We start from the raw sequence: 21,417 nt of genomic DNA, 5'->3' as shown, positions 1-21,417 counted from the left end.
AAAGCCTCACCTTTAAATACCCGTGGAAGGGGCCTGGGCTCTGGCTTTACTCTCTTTAAACACAGGTCAGTGGAGAATCATTCTGTGATCAGTCAGTACTTTTCTCCAAACAGGTTATTTCCCTGTCTCAGACAGTCTGACCCAGCAGGTCCATGGCTGAGTCTAACTTCCCCCTGTCTCCAGATGGCTACACATGTCTTCTGTGTGCAGACATGCTGCGAGACCCCGTCACCATCTCCTGTGGAGACACCTACTGTCTGGAGTGCATCAAGATCTACTGGGACCAGTACGACCACCTGGGGGTGTACAGCTGCCCCCAGTGCCGGGCCACTTTCAGCCCTCGCCCCGTGCTGAGGCGCAGTGTGCCCAACGTGACCCAGGAGCTCGAGCTGCAGCCCTTCCCCTACCTCCAGAGGGATTCACTGTGTGACTTCTGTGTAGGCCGCCGCAGCAAGGCTGTCAAGTCCTGCCTGATGTGCCTGGCCTACTACTGCGAGACACACGTCAAGCCTCACTACGAGTCGGCCACCTTCAAGAGGCACAAGCTGGTGGATGAGACAGGTCACCTGGACAGGAAGATCTGTCCGCAGCACCAGAAGGGCCTGGAGCTGTTCTGTCGCTCGGACCAGATGTGTATCTGTGTGCTGTGTACCGTCAGGGAGCACCGCAGCCACAACATCATCTCTGCTGAGGAGGAGCGCGCTGAGAAACAGGCAAGACTGCTCTTACACACTGGAACAATCTACCCTCACCGCTCTACCAGTACATGACAACTGCAATGCTATGGTTGAAATTCATTTGAAACTTCTAAAGACAAAAAGGTCTTATGGTTCCTCTTCTTCTTCAACAGAAAAACCTGGCAGTGACCCAGTCTGAGGTCCAGCACATCATTCAGGAGCGGATGAAGGAACTGCAGGAGTTGCGACACAATGTTGACGTTCTCAAGGTTAGGTCCATTTCCATTTCCTAGGTCAATTTATGGTACTTTTTATGAGACTACATCCCTTCATTAATGGTATATTTGTTTGATCATAAACTTTTGTCTTAGAAGCACAAAATCATTACTATGATATAGTATATGAATTAAAACAATGTGAGTTTGCAATGTTGCAATGTTTGCAATGTTTTGTTTTTAATTTTATGTCTATATATATATATATATATATATATATATATATATATATATATATATAAACATATATATAAACAACACAATGATATTTGTGTAATATGCAGTATCTCCCTCCCCTAACGTCAGAGCAATGCCCAGCGGGTGATGTCGGACAGTGATAAGATCTTCAGTGAGATGTTGCAGGCAGTGGAGCGATGGCACGCTGAGGTGAGCCAGCTGACCAAGGCCAACATGCAGGTGGCCATGTCACAGGCTGAGGGATACGTGGAGCGGCTGGAGCAGGAGATCCTGGAGCTGCAGCGCAAAGATGTTGAGCTGCGCCAGATCCTGGACACAGAGGACAACATCCACTTCCTACAGGTAGTGGACTAGAGGAAGGGGGGGGGGGGGGGACACTGAGCTGTCGGAACAAGGATCAGTACAATATTCAACAAAATATTAGGAATCTAGCATTGGCATTACAATGAAAAGCAAGCCTATTCAATTCAAATATGTTATTCTCCTTGTGTCTATTTAATTAAAAATTACTCATTGAAACAGTATTTCATATCTTACTTCGGCACTATGTAGAATTTCCCCACGCTGTGTGTTCCTCCTGAGCCCATGGTGCCCAAAGTACTAATCAACCCCCAGTTCTCCTTCGGAGAGATCACGAAGACTGCCACCGACATGAAGGAGCATCTAGATGACATCTGTAAGAAGGAGTTGAGCAAAATCTCCAAGCTAGGTTAGTATATTAATGCGACTACAACACAGCCTTTGTACAGAAAGAGTATAGCATTACATTGTGATAACCAACTGTAATTTTACATTTACAGTAAGTGATACCCCTGTGTACATACTTTCACCAAGAGGTGGAGACAAACAATTCAAAGGTATATATTTATGAAGTTTACTATCTGTGGAAAAAATATCATTTTTCAATCTGAATATCTCTGATGATATAATCCATATTTTGTTCCGGCACTAATACAGCACCCTCCAGGGCAGATTTTCAGGAACCCAAAACTAGAGCAGACTTCTTGAGATGTGAGTGGTCTGTTCTTGTCTGTTCTTCATACCAACTCAATCATATCATTTTCTGATAACGCCAATAAATATTACTTTTCCCTCAGATTCCTGTCCGCTCACCTTTGACCCCAACACAGCCTACAAAGAACTGGTTCTGTTTGAGGGGAACCACAAAGTGATGCGGAAGAAGACAGTCCAGTTTTACCCGGACCACCCCGAGCGATTCGATGGCTTCTCCCAGGTTCTATGCAGGGAGTCACTGGGTGGGTTCAGGTACTACTGGGAAGCAGAGTGGAGTGGGGAGTTCTCAATCGGAGTGGCCTACAAGAGCATCAGCCGCAAGAGTAAGAACTCTCACAGTCTGCTGGGCTACAACGACAAGTCCTGGAGTCTGCTCTGCTCTGACTCGGGCTACTCCGCATGGCACAACAAGATGGACAAAGACCTGCCAGAGGCCCCGCGGGCCACACGGGTTGGAGTGTACTTGGACTACACTGCCAACACGGTGGCCTTCTATTCTGTGTCAGAGGCCATGGAGCTGATCCACAAATTCAAGTCCCAGTTCTCTGAGCCCCTGTATGCAGGCTTTGGAGTGGGTTCTTCCGTGTCCCTCTGCCAACTAAAGCAGAACCTCCAACCTTACCGAGCACAGTGATAACAGACTGAGGGGTATCTACTCAGTGAAAATAGGACTATGTAAACTACACATTGCTAATGTTGCACACATGAAACATTTAAATTTAACACATTTCAATAAAATATAAAACCGTATGAGTGAAGAGTTAAGTATATTGCAAATGATAAAAACAGAAACTATAATCATATCATTCCATTGACTTTATTACTGTGACATGTAATCTTAGTCAAAGAAAATTCCTAAGTTGGAAATATATCAATGGTTCTCTTTACAAACTGTGCAAGTAAATAAATATGAACATCCTCCAGCTATAGTATCTGATACAAATGTGTATAAAGTGCATTTGGAAAGTATTCAGACCCCTTCCCTTTTTCCACATCTTGTTACAATATAGCCTTATTCTAAAATGGATTTAAAAAATAATCATCATTCTACACACAATACCCCATAATGACAAAGTGAAAACAGGTTGACATTTTTGCAAATTTATTACAAATAAAAAAAACTGAAATTGAGCTCAGATGCATCGTGTTTCCATTTATCATTCTTGAGATGTTTCTACAACTTGATTGGAGTCCACCTGTGTTAAATTCAATTGATTGAACATGATTTGGAAAGGCACACACCTGTCTATTTAAGGTCCCACAGTTGACAGTGCATGTCAGAGTAAAAACCAAGCCATGAGGTCGAAGGAATTGTCCGTAGAGCTCCGAGACAGGATTGTGTCGAAGGTAACTGTCTGGACAAGAGTACCAAAAAATTACTGCAGCATTGAAGGTCCCCAAGAACACAGTGGCCTCCATCATTTTTAAATGAAAGAAGTTTGGAATCACCAAGACTCTTCCTAGAGCTGACTGGCTGGCCAAACTGAGCAATCGGGGGAGAAGGGCCTTGGTCAGGGAGGTGACCAAGAACCTGATGGTCACTGACAGAGCTCCAGAGTTCCTATGTGGATATGGGAGAACATTCTAGAAAGACAACCATCTCTGCAGCATTCCAACAATCAGGCCTTTATGGTAGTGGCCAGACGGAAGCCACTCCTTCCTTCGTAAAAGGCATATGACAGCCCGCCTGGAGTTTGCCAAAAGGCACCTAAAGGACTCTCAGACCATGAGAAACAAGATTCTCTTGTCTGATGAAACCAAGATTGAAGTCTTTGGCCTGAATGCAAGTGTCACGTATGGAGGAAACCTGGCACCATCCCTACGGTGAAGCATTGTGGTAGCAACCCCCTTGGGCTGTGCCGTGGCGGAGATCTTTGTGGGCTATACTCAGCCTTGTCCCGGGATGGTATGTTGGTGGTTGGAGATATCCCTCCAGTGGTGTGGAGGCTGTGCTTTGGCAAAGTGTGTGGGGTTATATCCTACCTGTTTGGCCCTGTCCGGGGGTTTCATCGGATGGGGCCACAGTGTCTCCTGACCCCTCCTGTCTCAGCCTCCAGTATTTATGCTGCAGTAGTTTGTGTCAGGGGGCTAGGGTCAGTCTGTCACATCTGGAGTATTTCTCTTGTCTTTTCCGGTGTCCTGTGTGAATTTAAATATGCTCTCTCTAATTCTCTCTCTCTCGGAGGACCTGAGCCCTAGGACCATGCCTCAGGACTACCTGGCTTGATGACTCCTTGCTGTCCCCAGTTCACCTGGCCGTGCTGCTGCTCCAGTTCCAACTGTTCTGCCTGCAGCTATGGAACCCTGACCTGTTCACCGGACGTGCTACCTGTCCCAGACCTGTTGTCCCAGACCTGCTGGAACCCTGACCTATTCACCGGACGTGCTACCTGTCCCAGACCTGCTGTTTTCAACTCTCTAGAGACAGCAGGAGCGGTAGAGATACTCTCAAAGATCGGCTATGAAAAAGCCAACTGACACTTACTCTTGTGTTACTGAATTGTTGCACCCTCGACAACTACTATGATTATTATTATTTGACAATGCTGGTCATTTATGAACATTTGAACATCTAGGCCATGTGCTGTTATAATCTCCACCCGGCACAGCCAGAAGAGGACTGGCTACCCCTCATAGCCTGGTTCCTCTCTAGGTTTCTTCCTAGGTTTTGGCCTTTCTAGGGAGTTTTTCCTAGCCACCGTGCTTCTACACCTGCATTGCTTGCTGTTTGGGGTTTTAGGCTGGGTTTCTGTACAGCACTTTGAGATATCAGCTGATGTAAGAAGGGCTATATAAATACATTTGATTTGATTAGCAGCATCATGCTGTGGGGATGGTTTTCAGTGGCAGGGATTGGGAGACTAGTCAAGATCAAGGAAAAGATGAACAGAGCAAAGTAGAGAGAGATCCTTGATGAAAACCTGCTCCAGAGCACTCAGGACCTCAGACTGGGGCGAAGGTTCACCTTCCAACAGGACAACAACCCTAAGCACACAGCCAAGACAACGCAGGAGTGGCTTCAGGAACAAGTCTCTGAAAGAGCTTGAGAGGATCTGCAGAGAAGAATGGAAGAAACTCCCCAAATACAGGTGTGCCAAGCTTATAGAGTCATACCGTGGAAGACTCAAGGCTGCAATCGCTGCTAAAGGTGCTTCAACAAAGTACTGAGTAAAGGGTCTGAATACTTACAGTAACCAGTCAAAGGTTTGGTCACACCTACTCATTCAAGGGTTTTTCTTTATTTTTAAAATGTTCTACTCTGTAGAATAATAGTGAAGACATCAAAACTATGAAATAACACATGGAATCATGTAGTAACCAAAAAATATTTTATATTTGAGATTCTTCAAAGTTGCCACCCTTTGCCTTGATGACAACTTTGCACACTCTTGGCATTCTCTTAACCAGCTTCATTAGGTAGTCACCTGGAATGCATTTGTTACCAGGTGTGCCTTGTTTAAAGTTAATTAGTGGAATTTCTTTCCTTCTTAATGTGTTTGAGCCAATCAGTTGTGTTGTTACAAGGTAGGGGTGGTATACAGAATATAGCCCTATTTGGTAAAAGACCAATTCCATATTATGGCAAGAACAGATCAAATAAGCAAAGAGAAACTACAGTCAAACATTACTTTAAGACATGAAGGTCAATCAATACGGAAAATTTCAAGAACTTTGAACGTTTCTTCAAGTGCAGTCGCAAAAACCATCAAGCGCTATGATGAAACTGCTCTCATGAGAACCGCCACAGGAAAGGAAGACCCAGAGTTTCCTCTGCTGCAGAGGATAAGTTCATTAGAGTTACCAACCTCAGAAATTGCAACCCAAATAAATGCTTCAGAGTTCAAGTAACAGACACATCAATATCAACTTTTCAGAGGAAACCATGAAAATCAGGCCTTCATGGTCGAATTGCTACCACTACTAAAGGACACCAATAAGAAGAAGAGACTCGCTTGGGCCGAGAAACACGACAATGGACATTAGACGGGTGGAAATCTCTCCTTTGGTCTGACGAGTCCAAATGTGAGATTTATTTTTTTATCTGTCTTTGTGAGACGCAGAGTAGGTGAACAAATGATCTCTGCATCTGTGGTTCCCACCATGAAGCATGGAGGAGGTGTGATGGTGCTTTGTTGGTGACACTGTCTGTGATTTATTTAGAATTCAAGGCACACTTAACCAGCATGGCTACCACAGCATTCTGTAGCGTTACGCCATCCCATCTGGTTTGCGCTTAGTGGGACTATCATTTGTTTTCAACAGGACAATGACCCAACACACCTCCAGGCTGTGTAAGGGCTATTTGACCAAGGAGGAGAGTGCAGGAGTGCTGCATCAGATGACCTGGCCTCCACAATCACCCGACTTCAACCCAATTGAGATGGTTTGGGATGAGTTGGACCGCAGAGTAAAGGAAAAGCAGCCAACAAGTGCTCAGCATATGTGGGAACTCCTTCAAGACTGCTGGAAAAGCATTCCAGGTGAAGCTGGTTGAGAGAATATCAAGCGTGTGCAAAGCTGTCATCAAGGCAAAGGGTGGCTACTTTGAAAAATCTAAAATATATTTTGATTTGCTTAACACTTTTGGTTACTACATGATTCCATGTGTTAATTCATAGATTTTATGTCTTCACTATTATTCTACAATGTAGAAAAATAGTCAAATAAAGAAAAACCCTTGAATGAAGGTGTCCAAGCTTTTGACTGGTACATAATGCATAAAACATTGATTCTAAAAATAAATACAGTACACTGTTACGCAATTTTTTTCTGATCTCTGTTCTGAAGTACTACCATGATCACAAACTAATAAATAATTAAAGATTAACTATGACAATATCAAAATGCATGAAATACCTATCTTGGATCAAGGACATCTACAAAAAAGAATAAATAAAGAACAAGTCATTTGAGCTTGTTTACATGGAAACCAGTTCACCTGTGAAACCCAAAGCAGTGTCCTCTTATGGAACACGCCAACAGAAAACACTGGTAGTTTTCTCACTAATAAATCTGCCTACGTAGGACATTTACAGAGAAAGCCACCTGACCAGTCCTACTTCAAGTCCTTGTTGTGTGTCAATTCTCACAAGGCCTCCTCCCAGCCAGGTGAAGTGCTGATAGTTAAGAGTATCAGCGTGAGTGAGCGATGTGACGGGCCCCTGGCCCTGTCCCTGGCTTACTATGGGAAACCTGGTGCCTCTTCATGGTGTCTTTTAGTTTGAAGGTCTGTCCACAGTCAGTACATTGAAAGGGTCTCTCCCAGGAGTGGATGCGTGTGTGTTTGTTGAGGGTGCGGCGGTGGCAGAAGGCCTTCCCACACACCCCACAGACGAAGGGCCTCGCTCCCGTGTGAATGTTCCTGTGCTCCTCCAGGTTCCTCTGCTGGGCGAAGCAGCAGCCACAGTCTGGGCACTGATGGGAGGGCGAGGGTGATGGCGGGCGAGTGTGGAAGGAGGGTGAAGGAACACCCGAGAGGGTCCCCCAGGTCAACTGTCCATCTTCAGAGATTAGCCTTGTGTACCTGGCAGTAAGCTCAGTCTCGTCACTAGAAGCATTACTCCGCAGTCCGTCTATCACTGGTCTGTCCTGGACATGTGGATGATAGGCGTCAGGAGCTAGGGGTGGGGGTGGGATCTGACTGGACACTGTGGGTGTTGGATGCGTGTACATGGTGGAGGAAAGAGAGTTGTTTCTGGGAAGGAAGATGTAAGGTGTGTCCACAGACATGCTTTCATGTTCTGTTGTTCTCACAGACATCTGGATGGGCTCTGGAGGAGCACTCTCCTGATGCCAGTCAGGATCCTCCACTTCCTGCTTACACACAAAGATGGACCCTTCCTCTGGGACCCTCTTATGCTCGTCCTGCTCCTCCTGATAGCTGGTCATCCCCACGTCAGGAATCTCCAGGCTGAAATGGACAGACTCCAGTTTAACTGTCTCCAGCTGGTTGAGAAATGACTTGGTCAAAGCATCTGGCTGATCACTGGTGCTCTGCATCTTGACACTCCTTTAAATTCAAAAAATGAAATGACAATCAAGGGCACTTACATTTCAAGAGATGAAGGTTAATCATAGTGAATCGTTATGATCTGAATGTGACTAAACAATTAAAATCTTAAGACACTGAGGATGATAGAATAACTGAAGAGAAGATACGCTCAATAGCAGCCACACATTGACCTACCCTTGTTCTTGTGCCTCTGTTGAGCTCTGTGCTGTGTCTGTCTGTGTAGGGGCAGGCGAGGAGACGGTGAAGACCCCAGACCCAAGCCGCTGCTCAGCCATGCTGATTGCTTCCTCCATATCCCTGGGCTGCTGCTTCTGCACCCAGGCACCAGCCTCCTTTGGCAATAGGGACAGAAACTGCTCCATGGCAACACACTGCTCTACTTGTGCAGCAGTCCTTATGTCAGGCCTAAGCCAGTGCTTAGCAGCTGAGTCAAGCCTCTGCCCCAGCTCTCTGGCTCCCTTCTGGGTGTCGTACCTCAGGGACAGGAAGTCCTGCCTGCTCTTGTCCTCCACAGTCCACATCTGTCTCTGTACCCTGGTCTGGGAGGCATTAGTCAACCCCTGGGGTCTGATCGGTTGACTCTTCTTCTGTGACTCCTCTTGCAGCAGCCCAGGCAGCCTAGCAACCCAGTCCTCCGGGTCTTTATCGCTCCCTGTTGTCATTCCAGACCTTCTCTGTTCCTCTTCATCCTGCGGTGAAGACCGGTCAAGGGTTTTGGTTAAACCATCCTTGACCAGCTGGCTGAGGACCTTGGCCTGGATCTCCCCCTGTCTGGTCAGAGCTTTCAGCTGTTGTTTATGCACATCCAGCAGGGACACCAGGAACTCAACCACATTCATATTGCTTGCAGGTGCCTATGGTGAGAGCAGTAAAATAAATGGACTACTGGATCACAAAGGCATATATTACCCCAAAGAGTCAAATTTCCAGTAGCATCACTGCAACTTAACTAGTTAGCCAGGTGGACAACGTTAAGTGGGTGATTTAAACGTTTTTCTTTTTTAATGATAGCAGAATGATTATCTGCAAAGGTATTACACAGAATAGAACATAACTCAAAGTAATAGAAGTTACCTGTGATTGTTAATTACTCGCCGTGGACGTTTCAGTAGCTAGCTACAAATAATATTTTGACAACAATGGACGAGAGGAATGTTTACAATGTTACACCACACAGGCGTCGTCACAATCAAATGGTACCCCCCCGGAAACAATAGAAAACTTTCTACGTAACGTTAGCTAGCTAACTGTAGACTAACTTGCACGAAATACAATACAAGTAAAATACCAAAAGAAGCCTTAGCCTCACGGTCAGTAACTATATTTTTCTACCTGTGGTTTTGGTCAGCTTGATAGTCGGTGAAAGTTGCCTATAGCCTGTCTTGTCAGCTAACGTTAACTTAGCTAGCTAGCCTACTAAACTTGCACTAACGTTAGCTAGTTAGCTAACGTAATCCTTCATCCAGAGATACATTTAAATGAGCTAGCTAAATGTACAGCCTTTTAAACATTCATAACCTCTTGGATCACGTGTTAGAAACATAGCCAATTAAGGCTGAGTATAATACATTTTATACTCAGCCATATACATTCATTTTATTTTATTTTCACAGAATGTATTATAAAGTTACACCCAAGTTATCTTCATTGCCCAGTGGCACAATTATTACCAAATGTTTATAAACATAGAGACTCCAAGAGTGGAACCATGGAAGTGGTGCGGTTATTAACAAACCTACAAGCAGTGCACCGACAGCAGCTACAGCACCTGACTGTACAGGGAGAGATCCAGACTCTGTGGCACAGTTACTGGAGAAGGAGGAGCTCAGGAGAATGGAGCCCAATGTGAAGCTGGAGGAAGTGGAGGATCAAGCCTGAGCCCAGTTAAGGCAGAACAGAGGCGACAGCAGCAGGGCTTCAGCTCTATGAGGTACGACCCAGAGAGAGGACCCAGGGAGCTGGCGCAAGGGCTGGAGAGTGCTGCCCATTACTGGCTCCGAGGAGGACGGCTGTGGATGTGGTGAGGTGTGTGGCCCTGCAGAGTTTTGTATCCCTCCTGCCCAAAGATGTTGGAGACTGAGTGCTGAAACAGTGCCCCCAGGAGATGGAGGAAACTATCTGCATGGCTAAGGAGTACCTGAACAACACACTTGGGGAGCCGAGCAGTGAGATGGACAACCACTCTGATGGAGAGGGGTACTCTGTAGACCAACAGAGAGAAGAAGAAGCAGGGTACGGACAGATCATGATTTGAGTGTTTCTTACACTCATATGTTGCCTACAAATATTGTGGGTTTATTGGAATGCATTTGTTGATATGTCTATTTCAATTTATTTTCAGACATGCAGAACCTAACGTTAACTGTGAGAAGATTGGTCACAGGACCATGGCCAGGGTTGTTTCGGAAGAGGATAAATGTGTCCAAAGTCTGCCAGTACAGTAGTTTCAATATAAATGCCAGACATCTGGATGACATTTACAGTGAGGATAGGAGACTTGATGGGGAAGATGATTTTGCTGAACATGAGGACTGGGTTAAAGAGGAGATAAAATACAATAGCCAGTCTGAGGTGAAGGTTGAGATCGGGTCAGCCTCTGAGATAGGACAGTCTGTTGACATGGCTAGAAATACTGAGAAGGTTGAGAGGGGTCAGCTAAGAAACATAGCAAATCAGATGCCTGTCTCTGGGAGGGCCAAGAGATGTGTATCTGCCCATCATCTCCCCGTAAAGCCCGAATACCGCTGAGGGAGACCCTCTCCTACCTGAAACGTAAAAACAAAAGATCCCTCCTATAGACCAAGCCACTGCTGTCCTGACTGTGGTAAGAACTACAAACAGGCTGACTTTGTCAGTAAACACAGTTGCAGTGCCTTCCCTAAATTCCACTGTCCTGACTGTGACCAAACCTTTACTTCTCAGACATGCCTGACCCACCACCGCAGAATCAATTATACGGTTGTGGGCTGCCCTGAGTGTGGAAAGAAGTTCAGGGACAAGTATAATCAGAAATGTTACGAGAACCCACACAGGTGAGACCCCTTATACTTGTACAGACTGCGGGGACGTCTGTTTTCGTGTGAAAGAGCTGCAGGAGAAACAGCAACATCCACACAGGAGAAAGGCCATTCCGCTGCAGTGTGTGTGGGAGGGCTTCCATCACAGCCGCAACCTGACAAAACACAAGCTTCCTCACTCCCAGGCGAAGCCCTTCCTCTGTACCCGCTGTGGAAAGAACTATAAACTCAATGACAAGATGCTGAGGCATCTGAGGACAGTGCACGATGAAAGCATGTTCCCTTGGATGTGGTACAGAGGAAGGGCATCTTCCCCTAACCCTGCCTTGTTAATAATGCTTACATCTCAGATCCTTCCAACTGCTTTAGTCCCAAACCAGCTAACTAAATTACTCCATATGTTCAACAATAAACATTTAACATCAGCCTACTTTAGTGGATATTATTTATTATCCACATTAATATAGCAACATTTAAGTTAATACACCAGTTTCCCCATGATGAACATTTTAAGAAGCACAAAGACTATTTTGGATCTACAGACTGTCCCTGACAAGTGTGACGAATGAGTGCAGGTACTGTATGATTGTAACGGGCAGCAGGTAGCCTAGTGGTTAGGGAGTTGGGCCAGTAACCCAAAGGTTGCTGGATCAAATCCCTGAGCTATTCTGTTCCCCGGGTGCTGTGGATGTTGATTAAGGCAGTCCCCCACGAGTTAACACACTTCAGTTGTATAACTGACTAGGTATCTTTCCCTAAAGATTGGTCAGAAGCAGCTGAATGGATTGTACAATAGCTTGAGAAACGGTCAAATTCTATGCACAAATTGGTTTACGTCCCTGTTAATGAGCATTTCTCATTTGCCAGGATAATCCATCCACCTGACAGGTGTGGCATATTAAACAGCATGATCATTACACAGGTACCCCTTGTGCTGGGGACAATAAAAGGCCACTCTAAAATGTGCAGTTTTGTCCCACAACACAATGCCACAAGTCTCAAGTTGAGGGAGCCTGCAATTGGCATGCTGACTGTAGGAATGTCCACCAGAGCTGTTGTCAAGATCATTTTATGTTAATTTCTCTACCATAAGACTTATTTAAATTGACTTATTTCCTCATATGAACTGTAACTCAGTAAAATCTTTGAAATTGTTACATTTTGCATTCATATTTTTGTTCAGTATAATTATGTAGCCTCGGCTCCCGGATGCTGTAACTGTGCAATCTGTATCGAAGCTGTGCATGGAAGTAAAGCTTGGCTACAACTTTGATACAGAATCCATACTGATGAGTGTTCAGGGAAAATAAAGAGCAGATACTGCATATCCTCTTAATACTCTATACATTTTACAGTTTTATTACAATAATCATGTAGACATCATGCTCCTGCTGACGAGCAAATACAGAGGCACCCTAGCCTGTCAAATCACCAGTCAATCCTTTTTCAAAAGAATACAAAAATAAGTCACAAATACAGAAAGCGAATATACACCAGATTAAACCCTTATTCTGGAGGGTCTCGGTGTCTGCTTTTTGTAGCTCCGTCTTTAATTTGTGAACTGTACATCAAATGAACTGAATGACATCACTCCAGGGATAGTCGTCAGGCCCTGGTTAGAGCGCTCAGTCAGGGACTGATTCATTACTGAAATTGTCACATCACATTACCCTCTACCCATGTGATAGGTCAAAAAAATCTCAACTCATATAGACTTGCAGAGGTTCCCAAATGCCGTTAAACGATCATTTATTTCAACTTGAAGCAAAGATGATTTAGCAATGTGTTGAGTTTGCCCCTCTCCTTTCTCCTCCCATCCCTTGTTAATTAACTACTTACCTTAGCATGCATAAACCTCTACCTTATGTACATTCACATCTTCCCCTAACCCTGCCTGGTTAATAATGCTAATATCTCAGATCCTTCCAACTGCTTTAGTCCCAAACCCACATCTATAGCCTTAAAGATAGAATGCGCAGTAGGGGAAACTGCGCCACGGCTGTTTTTGTTTTGTTGACGAAGCAGAGCTGGGGAGCGTTGGGTCTCATGGTAAAAATAAATGCACTATATACACACTGCTGTCCTATCTCGCGTCCAATCATGTCCGAGAGAAAAACACAGTTCATTGTTTGCAGTAACTTCTTTGTTGTTGTAATATCGCAAACGGGCGTGGCAGTTTCACCATGAAGGACTCCAGCTTTAAAGTTGGAATCTGTAGTGGTGAAACTGGCAACTAGTTTGACAGAACACAGCTTTTGTTTGGATCATCTCCCATGCGTAAGGTAGGCAACACTAGTCTTGGCAAGCTTAGCTCCAGACAAACACTAAAACCATGTGACCCAACTAACATTAGCTTACCCCCTGCACAATGTAAAGGAACTAAATTGACAGGAACAACTGACTGGGTTGAGAACTGGACCTACTCAGCAGCTTTGCTATATACAATTTACAGGCACACATACATACATACATGAACCACACACACAAATGCACATGATGCACATCAATCGCTTAGCCCAACAGCAGCGCCATGACTTCATGTGGCTCAGGTTCCATGTTCATGGTTAGTGCACTCGTTGTCCATTGATAACAACGTCATCAAACTCCTACAGGAGGCAAACGCAGAGAACAGCAGAGTTAATATGACTCCAGTGTCATGGAGTCATATAAACCCAATAATAACACTCACAGCCATGATGGACACTGTGTGACTTCTGAAATGTCAATACATCTATGACAGACAAATAAAGAAGTTCATATCTGCGTGCCAACTAACTCCCCCAGACCACCCTCACCTCTTCACTCTCCCTCTCCTCTTCGTCCTGGGCCTGTGCGTCAGAGGCCCCTCCAGCCTTGAGCAGGGCCTGTACCTCCTTGTTGGGCCTGTGCAGGGAGCAGTAGAGGGCTGTGTGGCCTGCATAGGAGGGCTGGTCTACATTGGCTCCCCTTTGCAGCAGCAGCTGTACCACCCTGGGGCTCTGGGACTCCACAGCCCAGTGGAGAGGGGAACGGCCTGAGCCTGGATCCTGGGGGGGGGGGGGGGGCAGAAAGGGAGAGAGAGGCAGTGAGTGGATCATCATAACCTTTAAGTGTAATTATCTTGCTCAGCAGGTGAGGGGACCTTTAATGACTTTAATGAATGAAGTGCTCAGGCATGTTGGAACCCAGCAGGCATGGAGGACCCACCCTGTCTATATCAGTCTGATATAGTAACTACTGTGGGCTACTCACCCTCTGGTTAACATCAGCTCCTGCCTCAATCAGCATTCTGATGATGTCCTCCTTGCCCCTCTGTACTGCCAAATGCAGTGCACTCACCCCTGAAAGAGGGAAAGAAAGGAGGAGGGTGCCATTACAAATAGAGAAACCTAAAAAGGTAAAACAGGGATGATAAAGTTACGGTATGCAAAGTTTCTAACGGTACAACGACAGGCTACATGTCGTCTGGGCGATCTGTGTACCTGAGTAGTTGGTGAGGTGTAGATAGTCGGTGCTCTGGCAGTTGGAGGTGATCTCTCGTACACAGTCCTGCCTCAGCTCCCTGACAGCTAAGTGCAGCGGTGTGTTCCCTCCTCTCTCCTGGAGCTCAGCACTCGCACCACCCCACAGCAGCCCCCGCACACACTGGGACTGGTCCACTATGACAGCCAGGTGGAGGGCAGTCTGACAGAGGAAGTAAGGAGGAGGAAGAAAAGAAGTGGACATTGAAAATAGAGGAAAACACAATAGAGACAAAAAGTCCCCCAAAGTAGGAGATTTGAGAGGGCCAAATGAAGAGTGAGGAGACCAAGAAAATGGAAGTGGACATGTTAATTACATGTTAATAGCCCCCCCATTGGGAAACCTCCCTATGTTGGTGTGGCTGATCTCAGCTCAGAAGAGCAGTGTGTCCCTGTGCTTACCTGTCCCAAGTGGTTCTGGATGTCCAGGTAAGGCACCCAGCTCCTGTCCAGAGCTATCACCCCCAGTAAGTATTGTACGAAGGCCCAGTGCTCGTGGATAAGAGCCAAGTGAAGAGCCCTATGGGCAAAGGAGATGTTTGAGATAACAATGACAAATAGCCAACAAACTGCTGTTCATCATGTGAATAGTAACGAGAGCCTACTCACGTGTCTCCATCCTCAGACACAAAGTTAAGTGTGTTGAGCATCTCGTCTCTCCTCTGTCTTTCCTCCTCCGGGCTCGGTGCTGCTTGCCTCCCACGGTCATCGACTGTGTAACTGATAACTGGTTCATTCAGGTGCATGGTCCCCAGCCCCTGTGATATACTCCCCACCGTCTCATCTGTAATTGAGTCCCCTATAGCTGAGTCCAACCTCTCTCCACCACCCAGTGAACTAAAGTCCATAGGGTGCTTGTCAGTGTCATCCAGTGAGGGGTAGGAGGCCGTGTGAGGAGGGGACCTGGGCCCCCAGGTTTTGGATGTCTCATTGCTGAAGGAGTCATCCAGGCTCAGCGCTGTTCCACTCAGACATTCTAGCCCACTGTCGCACCAATCATCCGGTGCAGAAGTACCCAGAGTTTCGTGTTTGTCAAGCCCGAAGCCAAGTATAGGCCGTGCATGCTGCTTTCCAAAATCGCACCTGGGCTGAATACCAGCCATTACGAATACTGTTGCTAGCTAGCTATTCGTTTTTTATAATAGACTCCTTTGCAACAGCTGGTTAAAATCGATTGCTTTTACTAACCAGACAGTTTGCGAAAGCAATGTAGCAGGCTAGCTGTGCTTTCAAGCTGGTAACTGATGTCCTAGCAGTTAGTTAGCTAGCTAGCACGCTAAAGGTGCAAGAGGACCAAGTCTACGAAAACAGCACAGGGCGCTGCATCTAAGCTCTAACTGATATCATCAAAGTTCATCTTCACCTGATAAGCTTTTTCACGAAGTAAAATAAATATGAACGTTACCGTGCTAAATTGTTTACAGGTCAAGTCGTCTCGCGAAAGGAGATGTCCTGGGGAATTCCCAAGCCTCTCCAACCAAGTCTGTTAGAAGGAGTAGGTCCTGTGCGCATGCGTGACATTGCATATCCGATAGGTCCTTTATTACTGATAGAACAATGAGAAAAAAGATTTGACTGTATTACTCTTATAGTGAGATTAAATCAATGTTTATTTATTTACACAGTTTAGCAGATGTTACAGCGGGTGCAGCGAAATGCTTATGTAACTAGCTCCTAACATTACAGTAAAATGTCCAACAAGTACACAAATAATAATACAAATGTAAAAAACACAACACACACTAAGAATGATATGTACAGCAGTAGATATATTAGTGAGCTATGTCAAGAATCCAGTAAATAAGTACATGGTACAAAACCCCACGGCAAAATTAATATAATTGAAGGAACTTTGCTTCTGGACCAGAGGCCGGAATATAAATATCCACTATAGTTCAAAAGTTTGGGGTCACTTAGAAATGTCCTTGTTTTTGAAAGAAAAGCATTTTTTTTGTCCATTAAAATAACATCAAATTGATCAGAAATACAGTGTAGACATTGTTAATGTTGTCAATGACTATTGTAGCTGGAAACGGCAGATTTTTAATGGAATATCTACATAGGCGTACAGAGGCCCATTATCAGCAACCATCACTCCTGTGTTCCAATGGCATGTTGTGTTATCTAATCCAAGTTTATCTTTTTGAAAAGGCTAATTGATCATTAGAAAAAACCTTTTGCAATTATGTTAGCACAGCTGAAAACCGTTGTTCTGATTAAAGAAGCAATAAAACTGGCCTTCTTCAGACTAGTTGAGTATCTGGAGCATCAGCATTTGTGGGTTCGATTACAGGATCAAAATAGCCAGAAACAAAGAACTTTCTTCTGAAACTCATCAGTCTATTCTTGTTCTGAGAAATGAAGGCTATTCCATGTGAGCAATTGCCAAGAAACTAAAGATCTCGTGCAACGCTGTGTACTACTCTCTTCACAGAACAGTGCAAACTGGCTCTAACTAGAATAGAACGAGGAATGGGAGGCCCCAGTGCACAACTGAGCAAGAGGACAAGTACATTAGAGTGACTAGTTTGAGAAACAGACGCCTCACAAGTCCTCAACTGGCAGCGTCATTAAATAGTACCCTCAAAAAAACAGTCTCCACGTCAACAGTGAATAGGCGACTCCGGGATGCTGGCCTTCTAGGCAGAGTTGCAAAGAAAAAGCCATATCTCAGACTGGCCAATAAAAATAAAAGATTAAGATGGGCAAAAGAACACAGACACTGGACAGAGGAACTCTGCCTAGAAGGCCAGAATCCCGGAGTCGTCTCTTCACTGTTGACGTTGAGACAGGTGTTTTGCGGGTACTATTTAAAATTTATTTGGGATCGGTGTCCCTTCCATGGGATAGTTGAGATAACGTAGGCTAATGCGATTAGCATGAGGTTGTAAGTAACAAGAACATTTCCCAGGACATACACATGTCTGATATTGGCAGAAAGCTTAAATTCTTGTTGATCTAACTGCACTGTCCAATTTACAGTAGAAATTACAGTAAAAGAATACCATGCTATTGTTTGAGGAGAGTGCACAATTTTGAACATAAAAAGTTATTAATAAACAAATTAGGCTTATTTGAGCAGTCTTGATTAAAAAAAAATGAACAGAAATGCAATGGTTTATAGGATCACTCTAAAACTTTGCACATACACTGCTGCCATCTAGTGGCCAAAATGTATATTGCACCTGGGCTGGAATAATACATTATTGCCTTTCTCTTGCATTTCAAAGATGATGGTACAAAACATTTTTCTTTGTATTATCTTTTACCAGATATATTGTGTTATATTCTCCTTCATTCCAAGAGAAGCCAGACTTCCTCCAAAAATGTCCCAATTAAAAAACATAAAATAATATATCTTTGGTCTCTGTGTTTCATAATTTTCCTTCAATTCGCAAGAAGCTGAATGTATCTCACAGGAGAAAGCATCTGACAGAGAGAAACAGCGCCCCTCTGTCTCTCTACGTGTATGCCATCTATCTGAAGCGATCTGGACTCCCTTGACAAAAAAAGTATAACAAATGTGCCAATCAGCGTTGAGCTAAACCGAGTGAGCTCAACTGTGAATGGTTCTGGCGCATCCCCAAAAAATTATCAAGGGAAGACAGTTCGAATTTGGCGTCACTCCTATCAAATCCCATTGTCATTGACAGAAAATCTTGAATTGTTGCATCTCGTTGTGTTGGGCCTTTCCTAAATTAGCCATGGATGGAGATAGGGATTTGGACTTCTGGTTTACTTAATTCCCTGTACTGACCAATGATTATAACGGCGATTCTGATCCAATCATTAATTCATACATTGTTGTGCCCCTGGCCTGAGAGGATAGAAGTTCAATATGTAGCTAGAGGTAGAAGGCTAATGTTAACTAGCTAACATTGCCCATGAATGAAAGGGCTTGGCTTCCCCAGGGATTTGACCCACGCACCGCTACTGATGGCCTGGAGATTGAAGTTGTTTATCAGTCTCTCGGTCCCAGCTTTGATGCACCTGTACTGTCTCCACCTTCTAGATGGTAGCAGGGTGAACAGGCTGTGGCTCTGGTGGCTGAGGTCCTTGATGATCTTCTTGGCCTTCCTGTGACACCGGGTGCTGTAGATGTCCTGGAGGGCAGGCAGTGTGCCCCCGATGATGCGTTGGGCTGACCGCACTACTCTCTGGAAAGCCCTGCGGTTGCGGGTGGTGCAATTGCTGTAACATGCGGTAATACAACCTGACAGGATGCTCTTGGTGGTGCATCTGTAGATGTTTGTGAGGGGTCAAGACACATTTCTTCAGCCTCCTGAGGTTGAAGAGGCTCTGTTGTGCCTTCTTCAATGTGCTGTCAGTGTGAAGGGACCATTTCATATCCTCAGTGATGTGCACGCAGAGGAACTTAAAGCTTTTGACCCTCTCCACTGTAGATAATACATTGTTAATACAAATTTGGGCATCATTCATCTCAATCAATACATGACTTACTTTACATAACGATTGCTGGGTTTTCTCGGAAAGCCTGCTTTATGTTGCATAGGTGTCTGTCTGTCTTTTGAAGAGCACAATAATCAAAATGGTATTGATCCTTGATACCACCATCAATTAATTTGATGACATTAACTGTAATAATCACTGAATGAACAAAGATCATTTGCAGTAGAAAATAGCACTTGAAGTCAAATATTAATTTTATGAGGATACACGGGGTGGCGCCAGAGACCTATACAAAAACCATGTTTTGTTTTCCTCTTTGTCATCTGTAAGCAAAATGATCATTAACAAAGGTTATCAGGGACAAACTAAGCTCTATTTTATAGGATTCATTAGCAACTAATTCGCTGCATAAAATAATGGTATGAGGCGTTCCAAAGATAGGCTACAACATTTCAGAGGAATAAAATACATTTCTGAAAAAAAGTCTAAATGAAATGCGATGAAAGAGGCTACATGACATGTCGTGGTTTTGTGTGAAAAGGATATTCAAAGAAACTGAACAGGAATAACTAAGAGTCAGAGAATTAAGAGGGTTGTTTGAAGGTGAGGTGTGTGTGTGTGTGTGTGTGTGTGTGTGTGTGTGTGTGTGTGGTGTGTGTGTGTGTGTGTGTGTGTGTGTGTGTGTGTGTGTGTGTGTGCGTGTGTGTGTGTGCACGTGCTTGCATGCGTGTGTGAGAGAGAGGCACTTAATTATAATACCTTGACGCACTCTCTCCTCCAGTATCACCATCCAACGGAAGTGAGACAGAGAGAGAGAGAGAAAACATGGTCAGCCTCCATCCATGTAATGATTTGGAAGGTGGATGTGCTTGTGTGGTGGTATGGAGTTAGAGATGGGAGGGAAGGGGTTAATAAAACACTTGGCTAAGTTCATTCATTTCAGCAAGCTAGTGGCCCATGGAAATGTATGTACTGTGTAGGGATGATGGAGATGGTGGGGTTTAGTTCATCATAGCACAGTAGCATGTGGCTGGGCCAAAGATGTGCTGCTGCAGATGAACATATGGATGATTAGCATGGGAGCTGAGCTCAGTCTGGGCGTCCTGCTCTGTACAGTATGTGAGGAGGGGAGAGGAGGCGCTCCCAGGGGAGGCCCAGGATTTTGGGCTGATGGGGGAGGAAGAGGGTGGGAAGAGGTAGAGGAGGTGGAGAGATCACCACTCTACACTACAGCAGCTCGGGCCCGGATCCACAAGGTGGCAAAAGGAAACTTGTGTCCCCTCTAGTTTTATGTCCCTATATCAAAAAAGCAGAGTGACAGGTTGGCACAAAATCTGTATCTCCACTGTGTCAGCACAATGGACAGAGTGTGCCCGGTGTGTGTAGGGGGGCTATGGAAAGCTTAGGTAAATTCTTTACAAAAAAATGATCATCTGTGGTAGGCTAAATTAATAACGTGATACGCCTCTGCCTTTAATATTTGATTTGGATTTACAAGGGTGGAGTCAAATTTACCATTGTAGCAGTTTCACTCAACATGCGTCACGCCCCACCACTACAGTGTTTAGTTAGTGTCTTAGCTAGCTGTAAAAAGCATTAGCTTTATAGCCTATTTAGCTAGCTGTAAAAAGCATTCGCTTTATAGCCTATTTAGCTAGCTGTAAAAAGCATTAGCTTTATAGCCTATTTAGCTAGCTCGGACCTAACAATGGATATCAGAAATTGGCTTCACCAAAGTACCGAAACAAAGCCAAAGGAGAAGGGGACACCTGGTTACTGTGTCAGTGGATGTTAAAAGTTGTGACAGCATTGTGAAGTTATATTACGTGGTGGACAGTACAGTAGGCCAGGAGGACAGAGGAGAAGAAACTGAGTGTAAAAGACTGTTCTTGGATGCTGTCATTGGTGAAATGTCAGAACGATTCAGAGAACACAACAGCTAACTGGTGGAGGCCCTGTGTGCCCTTGACCCAGAGAGCCATAACTTTCTAGATGTTAAAAAGGTGAAACCACTGCTGGATATAAGCAAAACAGATTTGGTGGAAGCGTAGTGTGTAAGGCACTGTCCATGGTGCTGATAGAGTGCAGCGGAGATTTCAAACCAACCTGTCACTTCTTGGTCAAAAGCACTCAATGGTCTCTGCATTTAAACGTTTATGTTTATTGTGGTATAGCATGATATAAGTAGAATTCAATATAATTCCAATGTAAGAATTCAAATGACGCCGCTGGGTAAAGCTACATATGGGTATGTTTCATCATAGAAATAGATACATTCTATTGTGGTTTTCTTAGTAGCCTATTGGTTTGCGT

General features: G+C 44.7%; 3 protein-coding genes and 1 long non-coding RNA gene across 5 annotated transcripts; 2 read left to right on the top strand and 2 right to left on the bottom strand.

Moving 5' to 3' along the window:
* Positions 1-32: 32 nt before the first annotated feature.
* On the top strand, positions 33-3,295 carry LOC106603357 (tripartite motif-containing protein 16). Its single transcript, XM_014196925.3, has 7 exons — positions 33-713; positions 851-946; positions 1,259-1,492; positions 1,703-1,859; positions 1,951-2,007; positions 2,108-2,161; positions 2,248-3,295. Exons 1-7 carry the CDS (start codon positions 153-155, stop codon positions 2,796-2,798), a joined length of 1,710 nt encoding a protein of 569 aa, XP_014052400.1. The 5' UTR covers positions 33-152; the 3' UTR covers positions 2,799-3,295.
* A 3,624-nt stretch (positions 3,296-6,919) lies between these two features.
* Positions 6,920-9,385, bottom strand: LOC106603354 (uncharacterized). 2 transcript variants are annotated; one of them, XM_014196923.3, is made up of 3 exons: positions 9,252-9,385; positions 8,352-9,031; positions 6,920-8,174 (listed from the first exon to the last, which is right to left on the bottom strand). In XM_014196923.3, exons 2-3 carry the CDS (start codon positions 9,014-9,016, stop codon positions 7,298-7,300), a joined length of 1,542 nt encoding a protein of 513 aa, XP_014052398.1. In that variant the 5' UTR covers positions 9,017-9,031; positions 9,252-9,385; the 3' UTR covers positions 6,920-7,297. The 2 variants fall into 2 exon arrangements, with proteins under 2 accessions (XP_014052398.1, XP_082830702.1); XM_082974576.1 differs by lacking the exon at positions 9,252-9,385 and having other exon boundaries at positions 8,352-9,186.
* Positions 9,386-10,156: 771 nt separating this feature from the next.
* On the top strand, positions 10,157-12,351 carry LOC106603356 (uncharacterized). Its single transcript, XR_001328400.3, has 2 exons — positions 10,157-10,409; positions 10,519-12,351. It is a non-coding gene; the product is annotated as an uncharacterized LOC106603356 (long non-coding RNA).
* Positions 12,352-12,521: 170 nt separating this feature from the next.
* Positions 12,522-16,196, bottom strand: LOC106603353 (NF-kappa-B inhibitor alpha). The gene is made up of 6 exons (XM_014196922.3): positions 15,304-16,196; positions 15,097-15,214; positions 14,656-14,857; positions 14,426-14,514; positions 13,990-14,220; positions 12,522-13,800 (listed from the first exon to the last, which is right to left on the bottom strand). Exons 1-6 carry the CDS (start codon positions 15,795-15,797, stop codon positions 13,759-13,761), a joined length of 1,176 nt encoding a protein of 391 aa, XP_014052397.2. The 5' UTR covers positions 15,798-16,196; the 3' UTR covers positions 12,522-13,758.
* Positions 16,197-21,417: the final 5,221 nt, after the last annotated feature.

Source organism: Salmo salar, chromosome 04, assembly GCF_965601325.2.
Source record: "Salmo salar chromosome 04, fSalSal1, whole genome shotgun sequence".
Taxonomy (NCBI): Eukaryota; Metazoa; Chordata; class Actinopteri; order Salmoniformes; family Salmonidae; genus Salmo; species Salmo salar.
The sequence above is the reverse complement of the archived record's forward strand: the minus strand, read 5'-3'. Positions and strand labels throughout refer to the sequence as shown.

Bases quoted from the DNA above. Each gene is read 5' to 3' on its own strand.
- LOC106603357 (XM_014196925.3), top strand. From the start codon at position 153: ATGGCTGAGTCTAACTTCCCCCTGTCTCCAGATGGCTACACATGTCTT. The intron at 1,860-1,950 runs GTTAGTATATTA...TTACATTTACAG, and splicing joins GAGCAAAATCTCCAAGCTAG to TAAGTGATACCCCTGTGTAC. The intron at 2,162-2,247 runs GTGAGTGGTCTG...CTTTTCCCTCAG, and splicing joins TAGAGCAGACTTCTTGAGAT to ATTCCTGTCCGCTCACCTTT.
- LOC106603354 (XM_014196923.3), bottom strand. From the start codon at position 9,016: ATGAATGTGGTTGAGTTCCTGGTGTCCCTGCTGGATGTGCATAAACAA. The intron at 8,175-8,351 runs GTAGGTCAATGT...TTGAATTTAAAG, and splicing joins ACAGAGGCACAAGAACAAGG to GAGTGTCAAGATGCAGAGCA.
- LOC106603353 (XM_014196922.3), bottom strand. From the start codon at position 15,797: ATGGCTGGTATTCAGCCCAGGTGCGATTTTGGAAAGCAGCATGCACGG. The intron at 15,215-15,303 runs GTGAGTAGGCTC...CTTTGCCCATAG, and splicing joins GTGTCTGAGGATGGAGACAC to GGCTCTTCACTTGGCTCTTA. The intron at 13,801-13,989 runs GTGAGGGTGGTC...TGCCTCCTGTAG, and splicing joins AGGAGAGGGAGAGTGAAGAG to GAGTTTGATGACGTTGTTAT.